The sequence below is a fragment of the Uloborus diversus genome, chromosome 1 (genome assembly GCF_026930045.1).
Source record: "Uloborus diversus isolate 005 chromosome 1, Udiv.v.3.1, whole genome shotgun sequence".
NCBI classification, from domain to species: domain Eukaryota; kingdom Metazoa; phylum Arthropoda; class Arachnida; order Araneae; family Uloboridae; genus Uloborus; species Uloborus diversus.
In genome coordinates, this window is record NC_072731.1 from 76,940,167 (window position 1) to 76,967,531 (window position 27,365).

The 27,365-nt window shown below is 35.5% G+C and overlaps 1 protein-coding gene across 1 annotated transcript in view; it reads left to right on the forward strand.

Annotated features, from left to right (window-relative positions):
* Positions 1–793: 793 nt before the first annotated feature.
* The window catches only part of LOC129230484 (dipeptidyl peptidase 2-like), a 76,741-nt gene continuing 50,169 nt past the window's right edge, over positions 794–27,365 (forward strand). The window contains 2 exon segments of the mRNA XM_054864888.1: positions 794–972; positions 22,329–22,468. Of these exon segments, the coding sequence (XP_054720863.1) occupies positions 816–972; positions 22,329–22,468 (297 nt within the window). The 5' untranslated portion in view covers positions 794–815.

Here is a 27,365-nt window from a genome sequence, read left to right on the forward strand (position 1 = left end):
AAAAAAGAGAAATAATATTGAAGTATCAAAATAGGTTTTCTTTCAATTAATAAATCGTTAATTTTTATTATTTTCACAAAAATACATAATTTTTTAGTGCTATGCATAAGTTTTTAAAAAATTCAGGGCCCCCAGGAAGATAGGGCCCTATGCTCTCGCCTAGTTGGCCTGTGCGGTTATCGGGCCCTGTGTTGTGACCATCACGAAGCTTTTTTCTATACCTATATTATGAATTCTTGGATCTAACGAATGAAAACAAACTTTGTTAGTATGTATTTTATGATTATATGTACTACTTATTTTTTTTTTTTTGTAATCTGCCTAAATTTGGTGCTTATTCCATTAACTTTTGCTTAAAATTACCGCAGTTCTTCAAATTCTACTTGTATGTTGACTTTGCCTGTTATGCACCAGTTAAGCTGATGCGAATAAATTACAAAGTTTCTAGAGCTGTACTTAGCGATATATTTAGAAAATAAGGCAACTGGCAATTATTCATTTTTTTAAAAATTCCTTTGGAGGGGAGGGAGGGATAGTTTATACAATTTTTCTCTTTTTTTTTTGGAACGGGATGACAGCTGATTTCCTTGCCTCCAATCCGAATACGTCCATGTATGTAACAAAGGTATACTGTGATTTGTGTCCAAAATATTCATAGATTCCTTGATATGCGATATCTAAACAAAACATTATGCTCTTTATCTTGAACGATTATTCTTATTTCGCTATCACTTTGGAAATCAGACGATGAGCGAATTTAATCGGCGTCGTCCTAGCTGAGTTGTGATTAGAATTCCATTGAGTGAGGTAGCAAAATGTGTTCGTTTTGCTTTTGTTGCGCATTGATACTCTATCTTACGAACTGTTGCTTAGCTCAGCAATACAAAGAAGCTTATTTTGATCAGAAGTTGGATCACTTCAATTTTCAATCATACGGAAATCGCACTTATCGTCAAAGATATTTGTACAATGGTAAGTTGAAGATATTTTTTTACAACTTCAATTCCAATTTATTTAAATTTTGCTAGTAGCTACAACCGCGAAAGCTTGAAAATAACAGAATATGGTTTCAGTAATTTTTCGAATATCGCACGTTTCGTACAATGCCCATATTAAGTAAGTTGATTACCTTAGCAGCGGTGCCCTGTATACTTAAACTTTTGGGAGGGCAGAAATTCTCAATTAGTCGAGTGGAACTCCAAATTTTGCCGAATGGAGGTCCAAATTTCGTCGAATGATGATAATTTTGCCAAATGGAACTCCAAATTTTGCCAAATGATGATAGTTTTGCCTAATCGTTAGACAAAATTTGCCTAATAAGGATATTTTTGGAAGGTCACGGTGACCTAGGCTCGGTTTTTAGGGGCGGCAAAATGCAAGTAGGCAAAAAAAGAACAAGAAAATGAAAAACTCAAATTTGTTCCTTAGTTCTTTTTTTCTGCAGATCAAAGTGCAGAAATGCGAGAGGGTATGCTCGATGATTTAATATATATATATATATATATATATATATATACACTGTTGTGCAAAAATTAGGACGAGACGGTTTTTTTAATATAACTTTGTACAAAAGCTTTCCAAATCAACACATTTAATACCGTAAGATCCCCAATACGTAAGGACATCTGTAATGTAAGCAACACTTACTAAAAGAGAAATCAGAGGGATAAAAAGAAGCTTTATTGAAAAATTAGCATGGAGCGCAATGCGACTGAAGGCCGAAACATCCCTGTGATGGGTATCCAGCAAGAAACAAGCATACACGAGTTAATGCGTGCACATACGCCTACATGCGAGTATATACGTATATAAACGTGTTATCCCGCGTATGTTCGTGTACGGAAGTATATTTGAAATTTTAAGTAAATATACATATTTATGTGTGCATACACCAGTAAATACGTGTATATACGAGTATGTACGTGTATATAAGAGTATGTACGTGTACACATGAGAATATGCGTCTAGATACGTGTTATCCCGAGTATACTCGTGTAAAAAGGTACATTTGTATTTCTACGTCATATTCCAGCGTGCGTATACGAGAAAGTACGTGTATATGCAGGTATGTTCGTGCACACACGAGAATATGCTTATAGATATGTGTTACCCCGAATATACTCTTGTAAAGAGGTACATTTCTATTTAAACGTGTATATACATATTTATGCAGGCATATACGAGAAAATACGTGTATATACGAGTAAGTACGTGCACACACGACAATAGGCTTATAGATACGTGTTTAACCCGAGTATATTCGTGTAAGATGGCACATTTGTATTTCTACGTGTATGTGCGTATTTATGCGTTTATAAGCGAGTAAATACGTGTATATACGAGTATGTACGTGTACACATGATTATGCGTATAGATACGTGTTGCCCCGAGTATACTCGTGTACAGAGGTAAATTTGCTTTTAATTGTGTATATACATATTTATGCGTGCACCACAAGCTAAGATACGTGTATATACGTGTACACATGAGAATATGCGTACAGATACGTGTTACTCCGAGTATACTCGTGTAAAGAGGTACATTTGTATTTCTACGTTATACATATTTAAGCGTGCATATACGAGAAGGTACGTGTATATACAAGTATGTTCATGTACACACGAGAATATACGTATACATACGTGTTACCCCGAGTATACTCGTGTACAGAGGTAAATTTCTATTTAAACATGTATATATACATATTTATGCAGGCATATATGAGAAAATACGTGTATATACGAGTATGTTCATGTACGCACGAGAATATGCGTATAGATACGTGTTTAACCCGAGCATACTCGTGTACAAAGGTACATTTGTACTTGTACTTTAAAATACATATTTATGCGTGCATACACGAGTTATACGTGTATATACGAGTAAGTACGTGTATATAGGAATATTTTTGTGCATATACGTGTATATATGTGGTTGACTCGACGATATTCGTGTATACAGGAATTTTGTATTTCTACGTGTATATACCTACAAGTACGTTTGAACACAAGTAAATATGTGTATATACGATACATATTTGTAAACACGAGTTTATACGTATAAATACGTGTTATCCCGAGTATATTCGTGCACGGAGATATGTTTAATTTCTAAGTGTATGTACAAATTTATTTGTGCATACACGATTAAATACATGTATACACGAGTATATACGTGTACACAAAGGAATATACGTATGGATACGTGTTAATCCGAGTATACTCGTGAACAGAGGTAAATTTGTATTTAAACGTATATATACATATTTATGCATGCATATACGAGAAAATACGTGTATATTCGAGTAAGTTCGTGTACAAGCGAGAATAGATGTCTAGGTTCTTTTTTTTAGCCCGAGTATACTTGTGTACAATGGTACATTTGTATTTCTATGTTTATATGCATATTTGTGCGTTTATACATAAATAAATGCGTGTATAAACGAGTATGTACGTGAACACACGAAAGAATATGTGTATAGATACTTGTTACCCCGAATATACTCGTGTACAGAGAAATTTGCTTTGTATATACATATTTATGCGTGCATATAAGAGAATACGAGTATGTACGTATTCACACGAGTATATGCGTATAGATAAATGTTGCACCGAGTATACTCGTGTGTAGAGGTCGTTGTATTTACACGAGAATATGCGTATAGATAAATGTTACTCCGAGTATACTCGTGTGTAGAGGTACATTTGTATTTAAGATTGTATATACATTTTTATGACATGAGAAAATACAAGTATATACGAGTATGTACGTGCACACACAAGAATATGCGTATAGATACGTGTTTAACCCGAGTATACTCGAGTAGAGAGGTACATTTGTATTTTTGGTTAAAATACATATTTATGCGTGCATACACGAGTTAGTACGTGTATATACGAGTAAGTACGTGTATATACGAGTGTGTACGTGTATATACGGATCTGTACGTGTTAACCTGAGTATATTCGTTTCTACAGGAATTTTGTATCTCTACGTGCAAACAGAAGCAAATACGTGTATATACGAGTTCGTAAGTGTAAGCACGAAATTTTAAGTATAAATACGTATTTTCCGAGTCTATTAGTGCACGGATTTATATTCAAACTTCTAAGTGTACACAATGTTTATCAGTACAGCGTTTACAGACTTTCAGGGCAGATAGAGTACACCTAGACGAGAGGAAACACATAGCAATGCATGGTCGGAAACACTTTCCTGGCGCGGGTAGTGACAACACCAATCACCAAAAAGACAAAACACGAATAAGAGAAGAGAACATGTTTAGAATCTTTAGTACAGCAAAAAACTAAGGAAAAAGAAAATTAAGGGGCCAATGATCATCATCAAAGAAAGTGTTCGAAATTACGACACCGCCCGTAATATCGAAATTTAGCAAAAATACCGGGCGGGTCTCGGACTTCCTGGTAGAACAAAAACCACGTGTGCGCATGCACCGTCATCTGATGCTTCGGTTTACGTAGCAACATCTGTTGTATGCACCAGACAAATCTTACCAGTATTTTTGCTGTATTAAAAATAATAAACATGTTTTCTCCTCTTAATCGTGCCCTGTCTTACGCTTTGTGTAGTCACTATCGCGTCTAGGTGCACTGTATCTGCCCTGAAAGTATGTAAACGCTGTACTGATACATCCTGTATACTTATTTATGTGTGCAAACACGAGTAAATACTTGTATATACGAGTATGTTCGTGTACATACTAGAATTTGTGTATGGATACGTGTTAACCCGACTAAACTCGCGTACAAAGGTAAATTTGTATTTAAACGTTTATATACATATTTATGCATGCATATACGAGAAAATACGTGTACAAACGAGTAAGTGCGATTTCACACGAGAAAAGACGTATAGATACGTGTTTAATCTGAGTATACTCGTGTACAATGGTACATTTGTATTTCTACGCGTATATGTATATTATGCATTTTTGCACGAGTAAATACGTGTATATACGAGTGTGTACTTGTACACACGAGAATATGCGTATAGATGCGTGTTACCCCAAGTGTACTCGTGTACAGAGGAAAATTAGCTTTTAAACGTGTATATATATATTCATGCGTGCATATAAGAAAAAATACTTGTATTTTCGAGTATGTACATGTACAGACGAGAATATGCGTGTAGATACTTGTTTAACCCGAGTATACTCGTGTACAGACGTACATTTGTATTTGTAAGTTAAAATACATATTTATGATAGATACACGAGTTAATGCGTGTATGTACGAGTAAGTACGTGTATATACGAGTATCTGCGTGTATACACGTATATAAACGTGTTAATCCGAGTATATACGTTTACACACTAATTTTGTATTTGCCACGTGTATGTACATCAAAGTACGTGCAAACACAAGTAAATACGTGTATATACGAGTATATAAGTGTAACTTGTTATCCCGAGTATATTGGTGTACAGATGTATATTTTTATGTCCAAGTGTATGTCAATTGCAGATACAAAGAGGGGTCATGAAGGTCAGGACCCGCTCCCCCCCCCCCCAAACCGCGGGGAAAATTTTGAACGTTTGCTTGAAAAATACAAAAAAATATCGAAACCATGAGAAAATGTAATAATCTTTTTGAATTTTTTTTTTTGGGGGGGGGGGGGGGGCATTAAAGTAAAACCTCGATAATTCGAATTAATTGCAATCCGATCCAATCCGGAATATCGAAAATCCGGAGAATGAAAAAAACAAAAACAAAATAAAACATACTCACTGAAAATCACCTTTAAAAGGAAACACATAGAATTACAAATAAACAGTAAACATGTCTACTTTGTTATTACAGTTTGTAATCTTCTCCAGTGACAGTTCAATTTTTTCCATATCAAGTAAAACAAATTAATTCAAAAGTTGCATTGCGAAGAAAAGGGAACTCAATCAACGACATAACACGGTCTTCCCCGTGAGAGGATTAAATAAATAATTGTTATGGAATTTTTACGATCGCTCTTTAAATGTAAAGGGAAATCGGTCAAATCGATCGAGCCGGATTATCCGGTGATCCAGACTAACGGGGTCCGTGGCGCCGACTTCAAATTTGTAAGGTTTGTTTTTGAAAAAATTTCGTGCTTTTAATAGGTTTTTTTGAAGGTGGGGGAGCCCCCCAGAATATGAGGGACTTTCTTATTTAAGGAGGGTCATCCCCTTACGTAAGTTTATCAGAAACAGACCATGCATCAGCCATCTGGATTTAAAAAATTCAAAAATTTTATTCCAATAAAACCAGAAGCAGTGTGGTCTACGGGGGGGGGGGGGGCATGGTCAGTATAGCGGGTGGCGTAAAATTTTTAGGGCTTGTTTTTGAAAAATTTTAGCGTTTACAATGTTTTGGGGGGGGAGCCCCCTACCCCACTTAACTTGAGGGCAGTTTCTATTTAAGGGAGGTATCTCCTTACTTAAGTTACTCTGAAACAGAACAGGCATTGGCCATCTGGATAAAAAAAAAATCAAACATTTTATTCCAATAAGATCAGAAGCAGTGTGACCTACCGGGGGGGGGGGGGGAGTGGAGCGGGTTGCGCAGACTTTGAATTTTTCAGGCTGGTTTTTGAAAAAATTTCAAGTTTTTAACGGGGGTTAGGTGGGGGAAGGGGGAGAGCCCCCCCCATAATTTGAAGGGAATTTCTATTTACGGGAGTATCTTCTTAAGTTACTCTGAAACAGAACATGCATCAGCCATCTGGATTTAAAAAGAATAAGCATTTTAGTCCAATAAAACCAGAAGCAGTGTGGTCTATGGGGGGGGGGCTCATTGGAGTGGGGGAGGCGCAAATTTCAAATTTTTAGTGCTTGTTTTTGAAAACATTTTGTGTTTATAATGTTTTTTTGGGGGGAGAGCCCCCCACCCCTATAATTTGAGAGGGTTTCTATGTAGGAGGTACCCCTTACATAAGTTACTTTGAAACAGAACATGCATCGGCCATCTGGATAAAAACATTCAAGCATTTTATTCCAATAAGATCAGAAGCAGTGTGGCCTACAGGGGGGGGGGGGGTAGTGGGGCGGGTGACGCAAACTTCAAAATTTTAAGGTTTGTTTTTGGAAAATTTTCGCGTTTTTAACCACCCCCCATAATTTGAGTGGAGTGAATTTCTATTTGAGAGGGGGGAGCATTCCCTCATATAAGCAACTGCAATAGGGAACAGGCATCGGCTATCTGGATATGAAAAAAATCAGGCCCTTATTCCAGTACTAGTGGTACCCGCACGGCTTTGCCCGTAATAAAAAATTAAAAGGTCTTTTGGTTCGCCTGTATATTTAAAAATAATGTATGGTGAATTTTATCGCCAATTGGCTTATGCCCATGTTATGGTTCCACGTTATGGTAATCTCGTCCATCTTATGATAATTTTGTTCCTAAAATCGGAATAGAAAAATAACCACATCGAATTTTCGAAAAATCACTTCGAGGTGCACACCCCCATAATACAAACTAACTTTGCCAAATTTCATGACAATCGGCCGAGCAGTCTAAGCGCTATGCGCGTCACAGAGATCCAGACATCCAGACATCCTGCAGACATCCAGACATCCTCCGGACAGAGAGAATTTTAGCTTTATTATTAGTAAAGATTATGTGAAAAAGGGCTTAAAATTTTAATAGAAAATTAATAAAATCGAATTTTCGAAAAACCGCTTCGAGGTGCACACCCCCAGTGTGTCAAATTTCATGAAAATCGGCTGAACGGTCTAGGCGCTATGCGCATCACAGAGATCCAAACATCCATACAGAGAGACTTTCAGGTTTGTTATTTAAAAAGAAAGGAAAAGGAGAAAGATAAAGAAGTAAAGAAAAGAAAGATAAAGAAAGATAATTTTCAGAACAAATTCTTTCCCATTTTATTAAATGTCTGCGAAAAATGGGATTAAAATTGGAATAGAAAAAGAACAAAATCGAATTTTCGAAAAATCGCTTCAAGGTGCACACCACTATGCAACAAACTAACTTTGTGCCAAATTTCATGAAAATCGGCCGAATGGTCTAGGCGCTATGCGCGTCACAGAGATCCAGACATCCAGACATTCTACAGACATCCTCCGGACAGAGAGAATTTCAGCTTTATTATTAATAAAGATTATGTGAAAAAGGGCTTAAAATTTTAATAGAAAATTAATAAAATCGAATTTTCGAAAAACCGCTTCGAGGTGCACACCCCCATGCTTCAAACTAATTGTGTGTCAAATTTCATGAAAATCGGCTGAACGGTCTATGCGCTATGCGCATCACAGAGATCCAAACATCCATACAGAGAGACTTTCAGGTTTGTTATTTAAAAAGGAAGGAAAAGGAGAAAGATAAAGAAGTAAAGAAAAGAAAGATAATTTTCAGAACAAATTCTTTCCCATTTTATTAAATTTCTGTGAAAAATGGGCTTAAAATTGGAATAGAAAAAGAACAAAATCGAATTTTCGAAAAATCGCTTCAAGGTGCACACCAGGGGAGGCATTTCAGCATTTCATTTGGGGGGTCAAGTTTCTTAAATCTGTATTACCACAGTGCAGTCCCAAACACACATTAGCTAACAGGAAGTGGTCATAAAGTCGGTTTAACATGAATAAAAATTAGTGTTTAGAAACAATTAAAATTTTGAATCACTTTCTAATAAGTTGTCATACAAAACATCCGAATACTAAAGTTTTATACCTTTTCGAAAAGTTTTAATGCATGGTTTTTAGAATTCGGAAGAGCAGGGAAACGTGTAACTAATCTATCAGTGTTCAGTGCCCAGTGTCGTGCTGTTTTGTTAGTACAGCTAAACATAAAAGATGGTGAAATGGCTCATGCCTTTCAGCATGCATGACTTCGTTTGACTTTTTTGCCCGTTGTGCTTCGAACATAATTCTCTAACCTCCTGAGACATTACAAAAAAAAAAAAAATCTCTCTCTACTAGCTGAGCTGATTGGAATAGTTAAAAAATAATTGAAGTAGCAAAGTTATGTATGAAAACACTTTTTATATCGTGCTCTTCAAAATCACCCAGGCAACTTCAAAAATTGTGAGGGGCTTAATATTTCATCTTTGAATAATCTAGTCTCGTTGGCACTCTCAGCTTCAATGAGATATCATCTGCCTCCAGCTTTGTTATTCACTATTTCAGATTGATGTGCCCATAACAAGGATGAAACTGCAGTCTCTGGACATGATAACCGGTCTGTTGGTATATTGCTTGTAATTTTTCTTGCCTCGTGCTACAAATTTTACTCATGATTGAAACATTGTATTTTTCGTTTGGTTCAGACATATGCTTGAAGGTCATGAATTCATCATATTCACTGATCAAAAGCCTCTGGAATACGCCTTCAAACAGAAACCAGACAAATGTTCTCCTAAGACAACTGCGTCACTTGGATTACATTTCACAATTTTCGACCGATATTCGACACAAAAAAGGAGCCGATAACTGTGTAGCAGACGCATTATCTCGAATAGAAATCGACACAATATCTGCCCCTATTTTAAATTTTGAAGAATTCTCTCTATCCCAGGAAAAAGATCCGGAAATTCAAGCTCTACTTTCGAACAGCTCTTCACTTAGACTGGAGAAGAAATTTTTCCCAATCGCAAATTTGGAGCTTTACTGCGACATGTCAACTGGCCAATCTTGACCGTTTGTTCCCAAGACATATCGCAACGTCATCTTTCAGCAACTTCATGGACTCTCCCATCCCGGTATTTCTGCAACCACAAATTGATCACCTCACGCTATGTTTGGCCCGGTATACGCAAGGATGTTAAAAGGTTTGTTCGTTCCTGTGAACCTTGCCAAAGATCCAAAATTCAGCGTCACACCAAAACCCCACTTGGTACATTTGCCTTGCCAGATGCTCGATTTTCTCATTTACATTTAGACCTCGTAGATCCTCTGCCACCATCCAATGGCAACACTTACTGCCTAACAATAATTGATCGCTTCACTAGATGGCCGGAAGCTATCCCTATTCCGAACATCACAGCGGAAACTGTCTGCAAAGCTTTATTCGATGTTTGGATATCCCGCTTTGGGTGTCCTAGCATCATTACGACGGATCAAGGCAGGCAATTGGAATCATCTCTCTTCAGACAACTCACCTTTTTACTTGGTACAAATCGCATCCGCTCAACAGCATACCATCCAATTTCAAATGGACTCATCGAACGTTTTCATCGCCAGTTAAAATGTGCGATAAAAGGCCATGAGAATGCTAATTGGGCGAAAGTTCTTCCCATTACCCTCCTCGTATACGATCAGCCTTTAAAGCTGATTTACAAGCTTCATGTGCCGAACTGGTATATGGCAAAACGCTGACATTGCCAGCAGATATGTTTAATGCTGTGGATCACAAACAAGGCTATGATACCTCCTTTGTAGCTCAGCTGAAGGAAAGAATGCGGACTCTCAACCCCGTTGCAGTTGCACGACATGGGAAAAGTCCAGTTTTCGTTCATCCTTCCCTCAAAACGTGCACTCACATTTTCTTAAGAATCGATTCAACTCAACCACCTCTGAGTCAACCTTACACTGGTCCACACAAAGTTCTGCACAGAACTGGTAAAACCATTACAATCGAATTAAAGGGAAAGAAGTCAACTGTCTCTTTAGATCGTGTAAAACCTGCTTTCCTTTTACGTGAGGATATTGTCACTACTCAACAACTGCCAAGTAAAGTGACACAACCAGCAGAGCCAACTTCTGCTGAACATTCAACAGTACCGGAAAAAAATTTGAAGTTACCTACCTGTACAACAAAATCTGGCCGTCGTGTACATTTTCCGCAAAAATACACGGACTTTGTGTAACTGCCATTTTTCAAATTTCTTTTCATTTTGTATATAGTCAATTGTACTCTAAAATTTTTCTGTATTGCTTTTTATGTTGGATATTTGTATAGATTTTTATTGCAATTTTGTTTATCGTTCACCTTGTTCATTGGGGGGAAACTCTGTGGTGATACATCCCACACTCTCCAGAATATCTGCACTCCTTCATGTAATCGCGCTGCGAGCGCTGAGTAAAACAACTACTACTTCTTCTCGGCGAATGGAATGTTGTTATGTTTACGGTTGCATATTGACCGATCCCAAGCGGTAATTCTGTAATCCACGCTATGGCCTGGTTTCTTCCATGCTCGATAGATGGCGCCACTACTTTTTCATGTTTTTTTTTGCTTTCTTTTTAAAAATGTCTTGTGTCTTTTGAAGTTTTAACCATGGATAGCTTACCATCCGGCTTTACTTATTCAAATATTAATATTACAAACGATCAAAACGAAAATTTAACTTACAGAGTAAAAGAAATCACAGATGAAAATGCTGCAAATGTGGGTTTTAAAATTTTTTTTCTTAATTTAATTGCGGATAATCCCGAAAAAAAAGATGTTATTAAAGGGACAGAACAGCCGATTTAAATTATGAGAATTTAAAACAAAATGTGAAAATTCATGTGCCTAAAGGTTTAACGTTGTAATTAATAATTTAATAAACGGTCTAATTGATACAACTATATCAATTAGATAACTTTATATGCAGTATTCGGGGGGGGGGGGGGGAGTACATATATATAGTGTGAAATGTAAGTCAGAACAGCTCTTTTACAAAAGTACTCCAATAGGCTTTCTAGTTTTTTATTTATTTATTTATTTTTTTTTTGAAAAACACAAAGACACACACACACACACACACACACATATATATATATATATATATATATATATATATATATATATATATATATATATATATATATATATATATATGGCAATGATTTTTTTTTTTTTTGGTGGTGGGATTGTGATTGCTTCCTTTTTTTGGGGGGGGGGGGACACATTCACCCTTAGTTTTATTTACCCATGTTTTGTAGCATTTTTTAAAATTAATTTTCTGTTTAGTTTGTTCTTTAAGTTTTGTTGTTTTTTCCACCAGTACTTACATGTTCTTTACGTAATTGCTAGGTTGGGCCTTTTTTGGTTAAAGATTTTTTAGATTGTATTTGTGTTTTAATAAAAATTAAATTAACTTCTCTTTTGATTGGCTTATACAGATTTAACTTAAATATGCTTGTTAATTTTATACACAGAACTGGTTACAGCAACACAGTGAAGATACAAAAAGTACTTGGCGTGTTGCAACAACATATCCGAAATCAGGGAGATTTAATAAATACAAAATCAGCTATCGCTGTGTGCATAAGACAGACAGAAGAGTTTCTGGGGATGGTCCTTCAAAGCATACCAGGATGCACTGCTAAATTGACAATTACAATACAAAGGCAAGTTATTTTCAATTAAATGTATATATAACAGGGTTTGAAATAGGGTTCAATTTCTAGGGGGGGGGGGAATGTCCCCCGTTACTTCAGATTCCAGGGGGGTTTTTTTTGAATTTCGGGGAGAATTTTTATAAGTACTTGGCGTGTTGCAACAACATATCCGAAATCAGGGAGATTTAATAAATACAAAATCAGCTATCGCTGTGTGCATAAGACAGACAGAAGAGTTTCTGGGGATGGTCCTTCAAAGCATACCAGGATGCACTGCTAAATTGACAATTACAATACAAAGGCAAGTTATTTTCAATTAAATGTATATATAACAGGGTTTGAAATAGGGTTCAATTTCTAGGGGGGGAATGTCCCCGTTACTTCAGATTCCAGGGGTTTTTTTTTTGAATTTCGGGGAGAATTTTTATAAGTTCTGAAAATTTGTTTACAATTTTTTTATAATTTATTTTTATTTCATTTTTCTATTTATTCATTTTTAAATTATAATTTTTTTTTGGTGTAATACCAGTCCCATTTTCAAATAATTATTCCTTAGTTTTGCAATTTTACTTTATTATTTCATTTTCAATAAAATATTTTACAACTAAGTAACATCACATACACTCAATTATTTTTTTAAGCAGAACATTTTCTGGTTCTAATTATCCGAATGGGGTTTGGTCCCTATTGTTTAGAAAAATATTTCTACTGAACAAAGACTTTTTTTCTGGCGATCAAAAAGTTAAAGTAAAAAATTGCCTATAATTTTCCAAAACGGACTGTCGTTTCCAGCAGTTTTCGGATCGCATTTCGACCGGCGGATCGGAATTAGTTGATATTGGCGGATCGGAATCGGTTGATGTAACCAGTTCTGTGTATAAAATTAACAAGCATATTTAAGTTAAATCTGTATAAGCCATTCAAAAGAGAAATTAATTCAATTTTTATCGAAGCACAAATACAATCTAAAAAATCTTTAACCAAAAAAGGCCCAACATAGCAATTTAGTTAAGTACTGGTGGAAAAAAACAACTAAAGTTAAAGAACAAACTAAACAGAAAATTAATTTTGAAAAATGCTACAAAACATGGGTAAATAAAACTAAGGGTGAATGTGTCCCCCCCCCCAAAAGGAAGCAATCACACCCCCACCACCAAAAAAAAAAAAAAAAAAAATCATTGGCATATATATATATGCGTGTGTGTTTTGCAATAAATAAATAAATAAATAAACTAGAAAGCCTATTGGAGTACTTTGTAAAAGAGCTGTTCTGACTTACATTTCGCACTATATATATGTACTCCCCCCCCCCCCCGAATACTGCATATAATGTTATCTAATTGATATAGTTGTATCAATTAGACCGTTGATTAAATTATTAATTACAACGTTAAACCTTTAAGCATATGAATTTCCACATTTTTTTTTAAATTCCAATAATTTAAATCGGCTGTTCTGTCCCTTTGATAACATTTTTTTTTTCGGGATTATCCGCAATTAAATTAAGAAAAAAAAATTTAAAACTTACATTTGCAGCATTTTCAGAATTATCGCTTGGGATCGGTCAATATGCTTTACGGTTCCGACTGACGATCGTCACGGAACGGCTTGTCTTCGCTGTATTGTTATTGAAATAGTAAAGTTTATTTTTATAACTGGTGATATTTAATCAAGCCTCAGCACACACGCAGCCCACTACAATATAAAGAGTCCAGGGACCCCGGGATGCGAATTTAGAAACTCAACCGCGTACACAGGTCGCACAGATGGCGCTACGATCGATTGGCGAGGAGAAACGTTTGGGAAGGGATTCATCGCCAGCCTTCGAGCCACAAGCGCAAGTCGCGACTGCCACTTAAATTTCTAAATTTTTAACTAATTTATTTCTATTTTACTAATGACTTCATTTACGAATGTTTGTTGCAGGATAAAAACGGACTTATATTGACTAATAGTACCAAACTTAATTATATAGATAGGCATGAATTAGTTAAAATTGCTTTAGGTCCCAACTGTCTAGCCCCTAATTTTTTTTTCTGGCTCAACTGAAACATCATCTCTGAGATGGAACTTGAAAATGTCAAAAAGACAATGAAGTCAATGAGATCAGTGATTCTTGACCATCAAGAAATCGAAAACGAAATACAGGCTCCCTCTACTAGTTCTCAAATTATTAATGCCTCAAGCAGTTATTTATAGACGAAAAGCAGTTGTTTATAGACGAATTAAAAAGACTAGTGTCATATGAAAATATTGACGAAACAAAATTAACAAAGTAGACTAATTTAAAAAAAACGAAACGGGACATAATTAAATCAAAAATTCAATTTAATAAGTAAAATTTTTCCACCAAGACGGAAAGGTAGAAAAATAAAACATCAACCGACATCTATTTCAAGAAGTGGAATGCCCAAAGGGTCAAACAGAATCCCCGCAGGGAGACCCTTTAAGTGCAAAGCACAATATAAAGCGAAAAGAAATCGTAATCTAACTCAAAAAATAAATTTTAATAGAGCTAATGCAAAAAGCCATAGCATTTTGTATTATTATTATTTTTTTAAGTAAAAGCTTGTAGTAATACAATTATTTGTTTTTCCTTTTTAGTAATTTTGCAAAACACTAGCTTGTGCACCGAAAAGAACATTTTTCAAACATGTTTACCCTTTTAGAACTACAGATCATAATAAAAACAAAATTACACATGTGTTATGACTTAAAACGTAAACAAATATATTAGATACAAAAGGCAAGCAAGGTAAGAACTTTCTAAATCATAATTAACATTTACTAAAAGCACTTTTTAATAATCATGCAAAGTATATGCAGCATTTAAATTTTTTATGTGCAATTAGTACAGGGATTTCAATTAAAAATTCAATGCAATTATAAAATTAGCATATAAATTAACCAACACATTTCTCCCTCTAATTAAATAATCACTTTCTTAACTTGAGGGCTGTTTTGAGGGGTCTTCCTTGCAACATGCTTTTTATTGTGCAGTGTTCTCAGTGCTCGTTTCAAGCGCCCCCTTTTTTTACTTCACACTTCATTCAAAACTTCGAGATAAAAGAATATTCGAATAATAGGTTTCGAGTTATCGAGACTATATGATATTCTTACAGCCCATTTTTAACCTTGGTGACGATTTTCATTTTATTTATTGTCACTATGTTTGATCATTGTCCTATCGAAGTTACTCACAGTCGAGTCTCGATAACTTGCAGAGTTACGACTCTAATATACCAGGGGTGCCTACCTAGGGCGGGGGATGTGGGTGGTCATGGCGCAGAGTGCGACATTAAAATTTTTAGGGGGTGAGGGCTGTTTTGAGGGGTAGTTTTCATTTTTTTGGGGGGGGGGGTCTTCCCGATATTTAGGGGGAGTGCGCTCTTGCTCTTAGGGGATGGGCACCCCTGAATATACCTTCACCTCAAACTCTTGAGAATACTGTAGGAACCTCTTATAACTTGAGCTACCAATAGCTCGAAGCTTTCTACCGGTCTTTTGAGACTTCGAGTTATCGAAATTTGACTTTACTTAAAAAATACGCACAAAAAAAAAAAAAAAAAAAAAAAAAAAAAAAAAAAAACAGTGGAAAAAAAAAAAAAAAAAAAAAGAAAGTAGTTAAAAATGCAACTAAGGGTTTCAATTCAATCATTTGAGGCTTTTGCTGAAATGTATACGATGTGCATAACCAGTTGAATACCTATAAATACTAATAAAGTATGTCTACAAACTAGATTAAGATTTTTTTTTTGTTGTTGACACCTCAATTGTACTTTAATTGCTGAAAATTCTACTTTTAGTTGACACTTTGACACTTTAAACGAATAAAATCAATACTTTTGATAAACCAAGCAAGAATCAGTAATTAAATTAATGAAATATCTGCAAATAATTATTTATTGCATACATGCAGTTTAAAACGTGGTTTTGAATAATTTATTTCTAATGTTAAGCAATTTCCAGTTTAAAAACTGAAGCATTCTTGATTTTCATCACAAAGGCAATCCAACCCAGAGCTTTCAGATGCAAAGAAGAAATTCCCGAAAGAATATTACAATGTCAATAAAGATATGTCCGCAGGTTTAAATAAAATAATAGTTTAAAAAACTAAAAAAACACGCTTTCGTAGCAAAATGAACTAAAAAGTGAAAAATAATCTTTGGATGATAGTAGTTGACCAATCACTTAATTTTAATGTAATACAAAAAAGCATGGGGAGTCTATTTTCATTTTTGCTTGGACAACAAATGGAAGAAATTCAAGACAACTGATAAGAAGCCCCCCACGCTTTTTGTATTACATTAAAATTAAGTGATTGGTCAACTACTATCATCCAAAGATTATTTTTCACTTTTTAGTTCATTTTGCTACGAAAGCGTGTTTTTTTAGTTTTTTAAACTATTATTTTATTTTTCTGTTTTTTAGTCTTATGTTGGAGAATTATCAGGCAAAGGTTTTTTTTTGTGCGGTGTATGAAAATTTGAATCAGATTGGGACTTAATTGACGAAATTATTTATAAAACGAGTGCGAGGTAATATCTTAAAGTTAAGACAAGGGCGACCCGATGGGAAGCTACTGTGAGTCATCGATGTATGTTTGCGGAAATCATATTTATATTACTTTGAAAATTTGAGATGCATTTGAACCTATTGAAGGCTGACCTAAATTTTAGCATGAAATTAGTTAAAAACAAGTATATTTCATGATCTAATTACCTTGGAACATTGGATCAAGTTTTGTCCGATGCCGAAAAATTAAAGGTTTTTGCAGATATTTTTAAATAATTTTTGCAAGCATTTTTTAATGTATTTTTTTTTTTAATTTTTCCTTTTTTACATTGTTGGATTTATGCCAAAATATTGATTAAAATTGGAGGAAACTAACAATTAAAAGAGTTAATTAATTAATTTAATTATAGAATATTGCATTGTCATTGGGTCTGAGGTCACGAGCCAAATTTCAAAAGAATCCGATCGCAGAAAATGGGCGAAATTTGAGCTGCAAGATTCCGTTTCAAGATACATACACACATAAATACAGGTGAAGCTAATAAAAGCGTGTTAAAAAAAAAGCAAATATTTGTTGCAAAATAACTCATTTTGACACCACATCCATTCAAACGTGGTTTTAAAGAATTAATTTCTAATGTTTTGTAATTTTTAGTTGAACAAATTGAAACATTCTTAATTTTCATCTCAACGACAGTCCAACACAGAACTTTCAGCTGCAAAGAATAAATTCACAAAAGAATATTTCAGAAATACTATGTCAATAAAGTTTTGTTCGTAAGTTAAAAAACATCAAAGTTTGTAGCAAAACAACCGATTTTGAACACACCCATTCATATCACATAATCAACGAAAAACCAGCAACAAAGGTAAATAAACATACGTCACATCATTGCGCACGCGCAAGTACCTCAAAAGCGACATCGCTTCCTTGGCGCATTTACGCGATTAGTCGTACCGCGCCAAATGAAATGCGATCGTAGCGCCATCTGTACGACCTGCGTACGCGGTCGTGTTTCTAAATTCGACCCCGGGATCCTCCCAAAATTAGCAAAAAATTATAGGTAATAAGTAATTGTTATAGGGGATTTTCGAAACTAGGTGCACCAAGCACTGTTAACCCTGCTAATTCCATTACCCGAGCAATGCCGGGTACGGGAATGCTAGTTGACATATAACAGTAGGAAATTTCATTACAAAAAGCAGAGCTGGCTTTCTTATTGTCCTTTAGCAACGGGTTAAATATTTATTTCAATTCTCGCTCAACAATAGGTTAAAATAAATATTAATCATTTGGGAGATATAACCATACAATGTTCAAATTAATTAATTAATTCACAAAAAACGTTTCCGATTCGATCCATTGTGATTCGAAACCATGCTTGCCACAACTTAATTACACACAAAAATTTTGATCAAAATCGGTCCAGCCGTTTAAAAGCCTTATGGTGACATACGTCCGCACAGAAGATTTTTACATCTTTATCTTCTTCTTTACTAATAATAAAGCAGAAAGTCTCTCTGTCCGGAGGATGTCTGTAGGATGTCTGTAGGATATCTGTAGGATGTCTGTGACACGCATAGCGCCTAAACCGTTCGGCCGATTTTCATGAAATTTGGCACAAAGTTAGTATGTAGCATGGGGGTGTGCACCTCGAAGCGATTTTTCGAAAATTCGATGTGGTTCTTTTTCTATTCCAATTTTAAGAAAAAAAACTATCATAAATTACGAAATCATCATAACGTGGAACCGTAACATGGGCACAAGCCAATTGGCGAGATACGAAATTATCATAGCGTGGAACCGTAACGTCGGTACAAGCCAATTGGCGAGAAAATTCACCATACATTATCTTCTTTACTAATAATAAAGCAGAAAGTCTCTCTGTCCGGAGGATGTCTGTAGGATGTCTGTAGGATATCTGTAGGATGTCTGTGACACGCATAGCGCCTAAACCGTTCGGCCGATTTTCATGAAATTTGGCACAAAGTTAGTATGTAGCATGGGGGTGTGCACCTCGAAGCGATTTTTCGAAAATTCGATGTGGTTCTTTTTTTATTCCAATTTTAAGAAAAAAACTATCATAAATTACGAAATCATCATAACGTGGAACCGTAACATGGGCACAAGCCAATTGGCGAGATACAAAATTATCATAACGTGGAACCGTAACGTCGGTACAAGCCAATTGGCGAGAAAATTCACCATACATTATTTGTAAATATACAAGCGAACCAAAAGAACTGTAATCTTTACTAATAATAAAGCAGAAAGTCTCTCTGTCCGGAGGATGTCTGTAGGATGTCTGTGACGCGCATAGCGCCTAAACCGTTCGGCCGATTTTCATGAAATTTGGCACAAAGTTAGTATGTAGCATGGGGGTGTGCACCTCGAAGCGATTTTTCGAAAATTCGATGTGGTTCTTTTTTTATTCGAATTTTAAGAAAAAAAACTATCATAAATTACGAAATTATCATAACGTGGAACCGTAACATGGGCACAAGCCAATTGGCGAGATACGAAATTATCATAACGTGGAACTGTAACGTCGGTACAAGCCAATTGGCGAGAAAATTCACCATACATTATTTGTAAATATACAAGCGAACCAAAAGACCTTTAATTTTTCTATTACGGGCGAAGCCGTGCGGGTGCCACTAGTTACTAATAATAAAGCTGAAAGTCTGTCCGGAGGATGTCTGGATGTCTGTGACGCGCATAGCGCCTAGACCGTTCAGCCGATTTTCATGAAATTTGGCACAAAGTTAGTTTGTAGCATGGGGGTGTGCACCTCGAAGCGGTTTTTCGAAAATTCGATGTGGTTCTTTTTCTATTCCAATTTTAAGAACAAAACTATCATAAGATGGACGAGTAAATTACGAAATTATCATAACGTGGAACCGTAACATGGGCACAAGCCAATTAGCGAGATGCGAAATTATCATAACGTGGAACCGTAACATGGGTACAAGCCAATTGGCGAGAAAATACACCATACATTATTTTTAAATATACAGGCGAACCAAAAGACCTTTTAATTTTTCTATTTCGGGTAAAGCCGTTCGGATACCACTAGTCAGAAATAAAATGGAAACTTAACTTTTTTTTTATGGGGCAAAGTGAAAAATGAAATATTAATTGAATGAAATATTTTCTATTCGATTGGAAAAAATATTTTTGAATAAAATAATCTTTACTAATAATAAAGCAGAAAGTTTCTCTGTCCGGAGGATGTCTGGATGTCTGGATGTCTGTAGGATATCTGTAGGATGTCTGTAGGATGTCTGTGACGTGCATAGCGCCTAGACCGTTCGGCCGATTTTCATGAAATTTGGCACGAAGTTAGTATGTAGCATGGGGGTGTGCACCTCGAAGCGATTTTTTGAAAATTCGATGTGGTTCTTTTTCTATTCCAATTTTAAGCCCATTTTTCACAGAAATTTAATAAAATGGGAAAGAATTTGTTCTGAAAATTATCTTTCTTTTCTTTACTTCTTTATCTTTCTTCTTTTCTTTTCTTCTTTATCTTTATCTTCTTTACTAATAATAAAACTAAAAGTCTCTCTGTCCGGAAGATGTCTGGACGTCTGTAGGATGTCTGTGACGCGCATTGCGCCTAGACCGTTCGGCCGATTTTAACGAAAGTTAGCACAAAGTTAGTTTATAGCATGGGGGTGTGCACCTCGAAGCGATTTTTCGAAAATTCGGTGTGGTTCTTTTTTTATTCCAATTTTAAGAAAAAAACTATCATAAATTACGAAATTATCATAACGTGGAACCGTAACATGGGCACAAGCCAATTGGCGAGAAATTTCACCATACATTATTTGTAAATATACAGGCGAACCAAAAGACCTTTAATTTTTCTATGACGGGCGAAGCCGTGCGGGTGCCACTAGTGATTAATAAAAAACTATTTCTGACTAATAACAGTTGCAAAATCCCTATAAGTCGGTTGTCACGGCATTCACCATTCTTTATTTATTGTAGAACGAGATTTTCTCGCTAACGACAAATAGTATTTCAGGCTCATTTTTTCCCGCTTGTCTGAAAGAACACCATCGGAAAGAAAATTTATTTTTATAGGAAAAACTATGTTCTTTCTTATGGTGCCAACGAAAAGAAGATACAAGGTGACAAGCTTGAGCTACAGGGCATTAAAAACTTGCTATTCTTCATGTGAACTATTTTGATAGTCACTTGGGATGCCAATATTTTTTAGAAAATCAATATTTACGCTCTGCAACTATAACCCATTAAAAACATGCATATCGACAATAGAATTAAAGTTCGAGCATTTGAATAATTTTTGTTCAGAATTTATGACATTCTAAAATCCAGAAAAAAGTTTCTCTGCTGCGTTTTGTCAAGACTTTTGCATACGGGCTACTCAAAAGTTAATGAACTCAAAATCACAAAAATACTAGAACGTATTGACAACCAAAAGTACTTTAAGCTCAAAGGCATCTCTACGCCTCTATAAAATTTTATCCAAATCGAAGATGGTCGAGTGGGGACGATTTGAAAAATTAGGTCAGTTGACGTGGAATGACTCAAATTCGACACGCTCGAATGTTTGAATATGAAAGTTTTTTTTTTTTTTTTTGCAGTGTCAGATTAGTAAAAAAAAAATAATCATCAGATTTAAAGATGCGCGTCAGATTAAGATAAGGTGGGTTAATTACAAGCTAAAGAGTGTACATTTAAAAAATCTGACGATTTGAGAGTAACGCAAATGTGTGGGACGGTTTCAAAGTTGCTAAAACAAGAAAAGTCATTTTTTTTCTCTTTTAGCTATCAGATTAAGAATACACCTCAAAATAATCGTCAGATTTTAGGCTACCATGACTAGATCATCAAACTGAACCTTCTCTATAAAAATCTGATGCGCTCGAGTAAATCCATATGACGATTTTGTTTTTGCATTTTCAAAAATTCGCTACAAGCTTGCGTCACTTCCAAAACGTCAATCTTTTAAATGTGACATTTTTAAAGGTCACTTAACCTCCCCTCTGAATATCTGACGCGCTCGAGAATTTTTATTTTTTTTTCATTTTCTATCCTTCCGGATGGCCACACCCGCCACGCAAGTCGGCAGATAGACACCTTAAGAATTAGAGACTCGTTGGAGCATCAAAACTACCAACATCTGACACGCTCGAGTAAGTCTATGTAACTGTTTTTTTTTTTTTTTTTTTTTTACATTTATGAATATCAGTAGAAACTTTACCCACCACTGAAGTTGAATATTATGCAACATTTTCTTCTTCTTATAACCTAAACTACAAAATCCAATAGATCCCCGCGACGCTCGAGTAAATCCACATTTAGCATCATGGGCTCGGGCTCCCCTACTAGAGTCATTTATACTACTACAGCTACTGAAAAACGATGCACACTCGTGCTTGACCAAATATTTTTGAAATTTCTAATCTTAGCTCAAACAGAAGGGGGAAAGGAGTAAATTTGGATAATCCTTTGCACAACAGTGTGTACTTTTTCTGGAGAAAATTTATGTATTTCCCCCTTTTGTGTTTATAGATACTTGGTGGGACACTGGAAAAGGACCTATCTTCTTCTATGCCGGCAATGAAGGTGATATCGAGGGCTTCTGGCAAAATACCGGATTTATGTTCGAAATTGCTCCTAAATTTCACGCACTAGTGGTTTTTGCTGAACATGTAAGTCCTTTGCAGTTTTAGTGCAATAACATAAGTTTTGATTTAATATATTATCTAACTAGCTCTTGCCCGCGGCTTCGCTCACGTTGATGTATTTTATTTTTTTTTCAATTGATTCAAGTTAATGGTCATTACAGGCAGAGGTCAAATAGTTACCAAAACATTGTTTGTCTCTAGTTTCGCCAACATTTCAAATTGCCTGCCCCCTTAAATGTATCAAAAGGTATGATTAAAACTGAAAATTAGGGGGAAAGGGAGTAAATGAAATGTTGGCAAAACTGAGAAGAAACCCAAAAATCACAAAAAATAAATCACGAAAACGTTTAGGAGTTGTAAGGAAGTCAGTTTGGGTAATTCCCAAAAAATCCAATTCGAGTGAGGTCAACTATTCTTAAATAATGTGAAGCAGTTCCCTTATAATCCCGATCTCCATCAAATACATAATCGACAGCGCTACACCGGCAATCTAAATTATTGTATAATGGGTAACTTCTTACCGTTAAAATCGTCCCAAAATAGGGTCAACAATGATGCTACCCGAAATGTTTCCAATAAACAGTAAAAATTTGGCAATTGTTTGAAATTGTGTGCAAAGACAAAGCAATGGAAGTTTTTGCGCTGTTTATGAATTTGCGAATTAGTTGGTGAATTATTTTACTTGTTAACAAATTTAAAAAAAGAAATATCAAAGAAATGACGATATTTGGTTACATGGTGAAAACCGAGAAACAGTATTGCGTAGTCTTAAGCTTCAAAAACAGCGACAGTTGAAAAAAATGCCAAATGCCTTAGCTATTGAAATGATTCCACAAAAAAAGTTTGGCTAGATTCCAGCTGATCGATTAAATACCCAGTCAATACAAATAAATAAAAAAAAAAAACATTAATTGCCTCAAAGTTGCATTAAAATGGAAAAAAATCAGCCAAATCCATGTATTATTTGCCAATCATGTGCAAAAATCTTACTTCAAGATTTGACTTGAGAAAAGCCTTAAACAGTCACGAAAAGCAAAGATAAGTCAACAATACAACAATAATCGTTATCGACAGGGAGTTGAGATGATACACTAAATACTATATTGAGTTAAGGAAAGCCTTCGAACATGGAACTAAAAAGCTCATAACTCGTTTTTTATTCTACTTAGAAATTTCGAACAGGTGCCATCTTCAGCAGAAAAATCAGAGCTTTCGATGGACATATAATGTTAATATGTGCAAGTATTTTTTCACCCCCATATTAGAGAATTTATACGAAAATTGTGTTTTATTGACCCCCTAAGGGGGTTTGCCCCCCATAATGGGACGAAAACTACCCTATGTGTTATTCTGATGCATAAGCTATATTATTGTAAAGTTTCATCAAAATCCATTCAGTAGTTTTTGCGTGAAAGAGTAACAAACATCCATACATCCATACAGACAAACTTTCGCATATATAATAGTAGTAAGATTTTCATCTCGTTGCAACTCTAAGATTGTTATAATACGTCAACTTTAATCTATGCCTAATACGATCAAAATTTTAAATGCCAAAAAGGGACAGGTCCTTATTTTCAAAATAAAGAAAGGTGACGAAAGTTTTTACGGAGCTATTTACTAACTAGTATGTTGTGGCCATCACGAAACTTTCTTCTATATCTTTCTTATAATTCTGATCCCTCCCTATGCTTGATGAGGAAGCAACATTCCCAACAAAAACAAAATTACATATGCAAAAACTTGGGGACCATCCCAATGTCTGAATTATCGCAAAAGCAAAGCAAAGAGTGAAAAATTGAAAGTTATTTTTAAAGCCTTGCTTGAATTAATTACAAATATTTTATTTGTTAACAAACATAAGATGGCAACAGTTAAAAATTTTAAATTATTGAGGTAATACCATAGACTAAGAAAATTGGTTCATAGATGTATCATGTGACTAGTGGAAGGGCTTGGCGAAGACTTTGGCAGCATGGTTGCTAGATGGCAGCATTATCTATAGTTTGGCACTCGACATGTATTTTAAGACAATGTGTTTTCATTAAAAAAAACTTCCAGGTGCAGAGATTGAACTGTTTTTCTTTTAGTTATGCATTATTTTGACATTAGTAACAGTTTTTGATCAGTTTTCGGTAACTTTTATTTCATTTGGAGCTGTCAGCGTTGGCGTGAACGAAATGGCGTAAACGTTTTGCGTTAACGCAAAAATGTACTAATCGGTATCTTAAATTGAAACTGTAGGTATAAATCTTACCGTTTGCTGATTTTTCTTGGTCGCTTGCATCTTTTATTGCTTAGAGAGTTATTGAAATTGACTAAAGAAAATGCACAATACTATCTAAACGAAAAACTCACTGCATTAACAAATATTTACAACTTAGAATAACAAATTTACAAATCGGACTCCATAAAAGATCATTCTTCCGTGTTCCATCAATTCTATTTATTTTATTTCGCGCTGGCATTGATCGTCTGCTACGATTAACGCCCGCTGTTGCTAGGATATCCACCAGTTACATGGTTTGGTTTATGAGCAGCAAAAGGGTTGCCATAGCTCGGTCTACTCTTATTATTAGTCTATGGGTAATACATAGACTAATAATAAGAGTAGATCGAGCTTTCTCATTCTTGCTGATGAAGAAAATTGGTTCATAGATGTATCATGTGACTAGTGGAAGGGCTTGGCGAAGACTTTGGCAGCATGGTTGCTAGATGGCAGCATTATCTATAGTTTGGCACTCGACATGTATTTTAAGACAATGTGTTTTCATTAAAAAAAACTTCCAGGTGCAGAGATTGAACTGTTTTTCTTTTAGTTATGCATTATTTTGACATTAGTAATAGTTTTTGATCAGGTTTCGGTAACTTTTATTTCATTTGAAGCTGTCAGCGTTGGCGTGAACGAAATGGCGTAAACGCAGGGCCTGATTAACGCACGGTCTGGCGGGTCCACGGACCTGGGCACCACAAATTTAGGGGCACCAAAATAGCCTAGCCTAAATTCACTTACTTATTTCCTTCTTTTTTTTTAAAGCTCATTTTACTTTTTCTCAACTTTAAGGGAGAGGAAGCTCAAATTTTTTTACAAATCAGCTCAAAACCTCATAAAGTTAAAAACAATTCGCGTAAAGAAGTCGTTGTCCCTTAGCTCTGGAATTTCAAAATAATTACTCGGATGACATAGATGATCATTGAATTAACACACTTTCAAATTTTTGCAAAAGGTAACCCTTCTGGGAATGTTGAATGTTCCTGGAGAATGTTTAAAAAGGATAAGATCACTAAACATTACACATACATTTCCGAATGTGGATTCATCCCTGCCGCTTCTTCTTACCTTGCCTATCAGCATCTGTTCCAGTGAACGTTCCTTTTCATTTTTGAAAAGAATAAAAATTCATTTGAGAAAGTGCGTTTCTCAGGATAATTTGCAGGCGTTTTCCTTATTGACCATTGAAAATTCTGTGACATCAAACAGATTTCAGTTATTTGATCGACACATTTGCCTCTGTAAAAGCCAGAAAGAAGCTTTTTTAAAGCTTGATGTCAGAATTAGTAAGATTTTTTTTTGCAGTTTTAAATTGTTTTTTTAACTCTTTTTTGCCTTAAGAGGCAATTTTAACTGTGATTAGTTTGGTGACTATCAAGTGTTTGGTATTCAGATCCCAGATTTCCTTTCAAATGTAGTAATGGTTCCTTTAAAATGAAGTTTCTAGTAATTAGGTTTCTAGAATGAAACATTGACTTTAAAATTGCGCGGATTTTCTCATGGAGGGGGGGGCACCAACATTTACTCAGGACCTGGGCACCAGTTTGGCTTGATCGGGCCCTGCGTAAACGTTTTGCGTTAACGCAAAAATGTACTAATCGGTATCTTAAATTGAAACTGTAGGTAAAAATCTTACTGTTTGCTGATTCTTCTTGGTCGCTTGCATCTTTTATTGCTTAGAGAGTTATTGAAATTGACTAAAGAAAATGCACAATACTATCTAAACGAAAAACTCACTATATTAACAAAATATTTACAACTTAGAATAACAAATTTACAAATCGGACTCCATAAAAGATCATTCTTCCGTGTTCCATCAATTCTATTTATTTTATTTCGCGCTGGCGTTGATCGTCTGCTACGATTAACGCCCGCTGTTGCTAGGATATCCACCAGTCACATGGTTTGGTTTATGAGCAGCAAAAGGGTTGCCATAGCTCGGTCTACTCTTATTATTAGTCTATGAGGTAATATTTCCGATGATTCCCATACGAGAAATACGCACACGACAGTCTATTACGATTTATCTTTCTTACTGTTGCATTAATAAAGCTATTTTAATTCGCTAAATTTAAAAAAAAATTTAAATTTTGACATCTTGAATTCAAATTATGTTTTTCGCAATCACGAGTGTGTGTATATTGGCGTGTGTGTTTGTGTGTGTGGGGGGGGGGGGTATGTAAGTTTGTGTGTAGGGGGTATGTGTATGTGCGTGTAGGCATGTGTTTTGTGTCTGTGTGCTGGCATAAGTGTGTGGGTAATTGTGTGTATGAATGTGTGTGTGGTGTGGGGGTATGTGTATGTGTGTGTAGGCATATGCGTTTGTGTCTGTGCAGGCATGAATGTGTGGGTAGTTGTGTGTATGTGTGTCTATGTTTTGTGTGTGTATGTGTTTGTATGTGTATGCGTTTGTGTATGAGTGTAGGTGTATGTGTGTGTGTGTGTAGTTGTGTATGTATGCGCGTGTGTGTAGGACATGGATGCAACCTGGAGACAACTTTCGCTATAGGAGCAGTATCGTGAGGAGGCGGTCGACGTTGATGGTGCGGAGGGTAGCGGTGAAAAAATAAAATGATAGCACGCCAAAAAAAAAACAGTCAAATAAAAGCAATAGGCAATCGTAATTGCTCAAAAAAATAATAATAATAA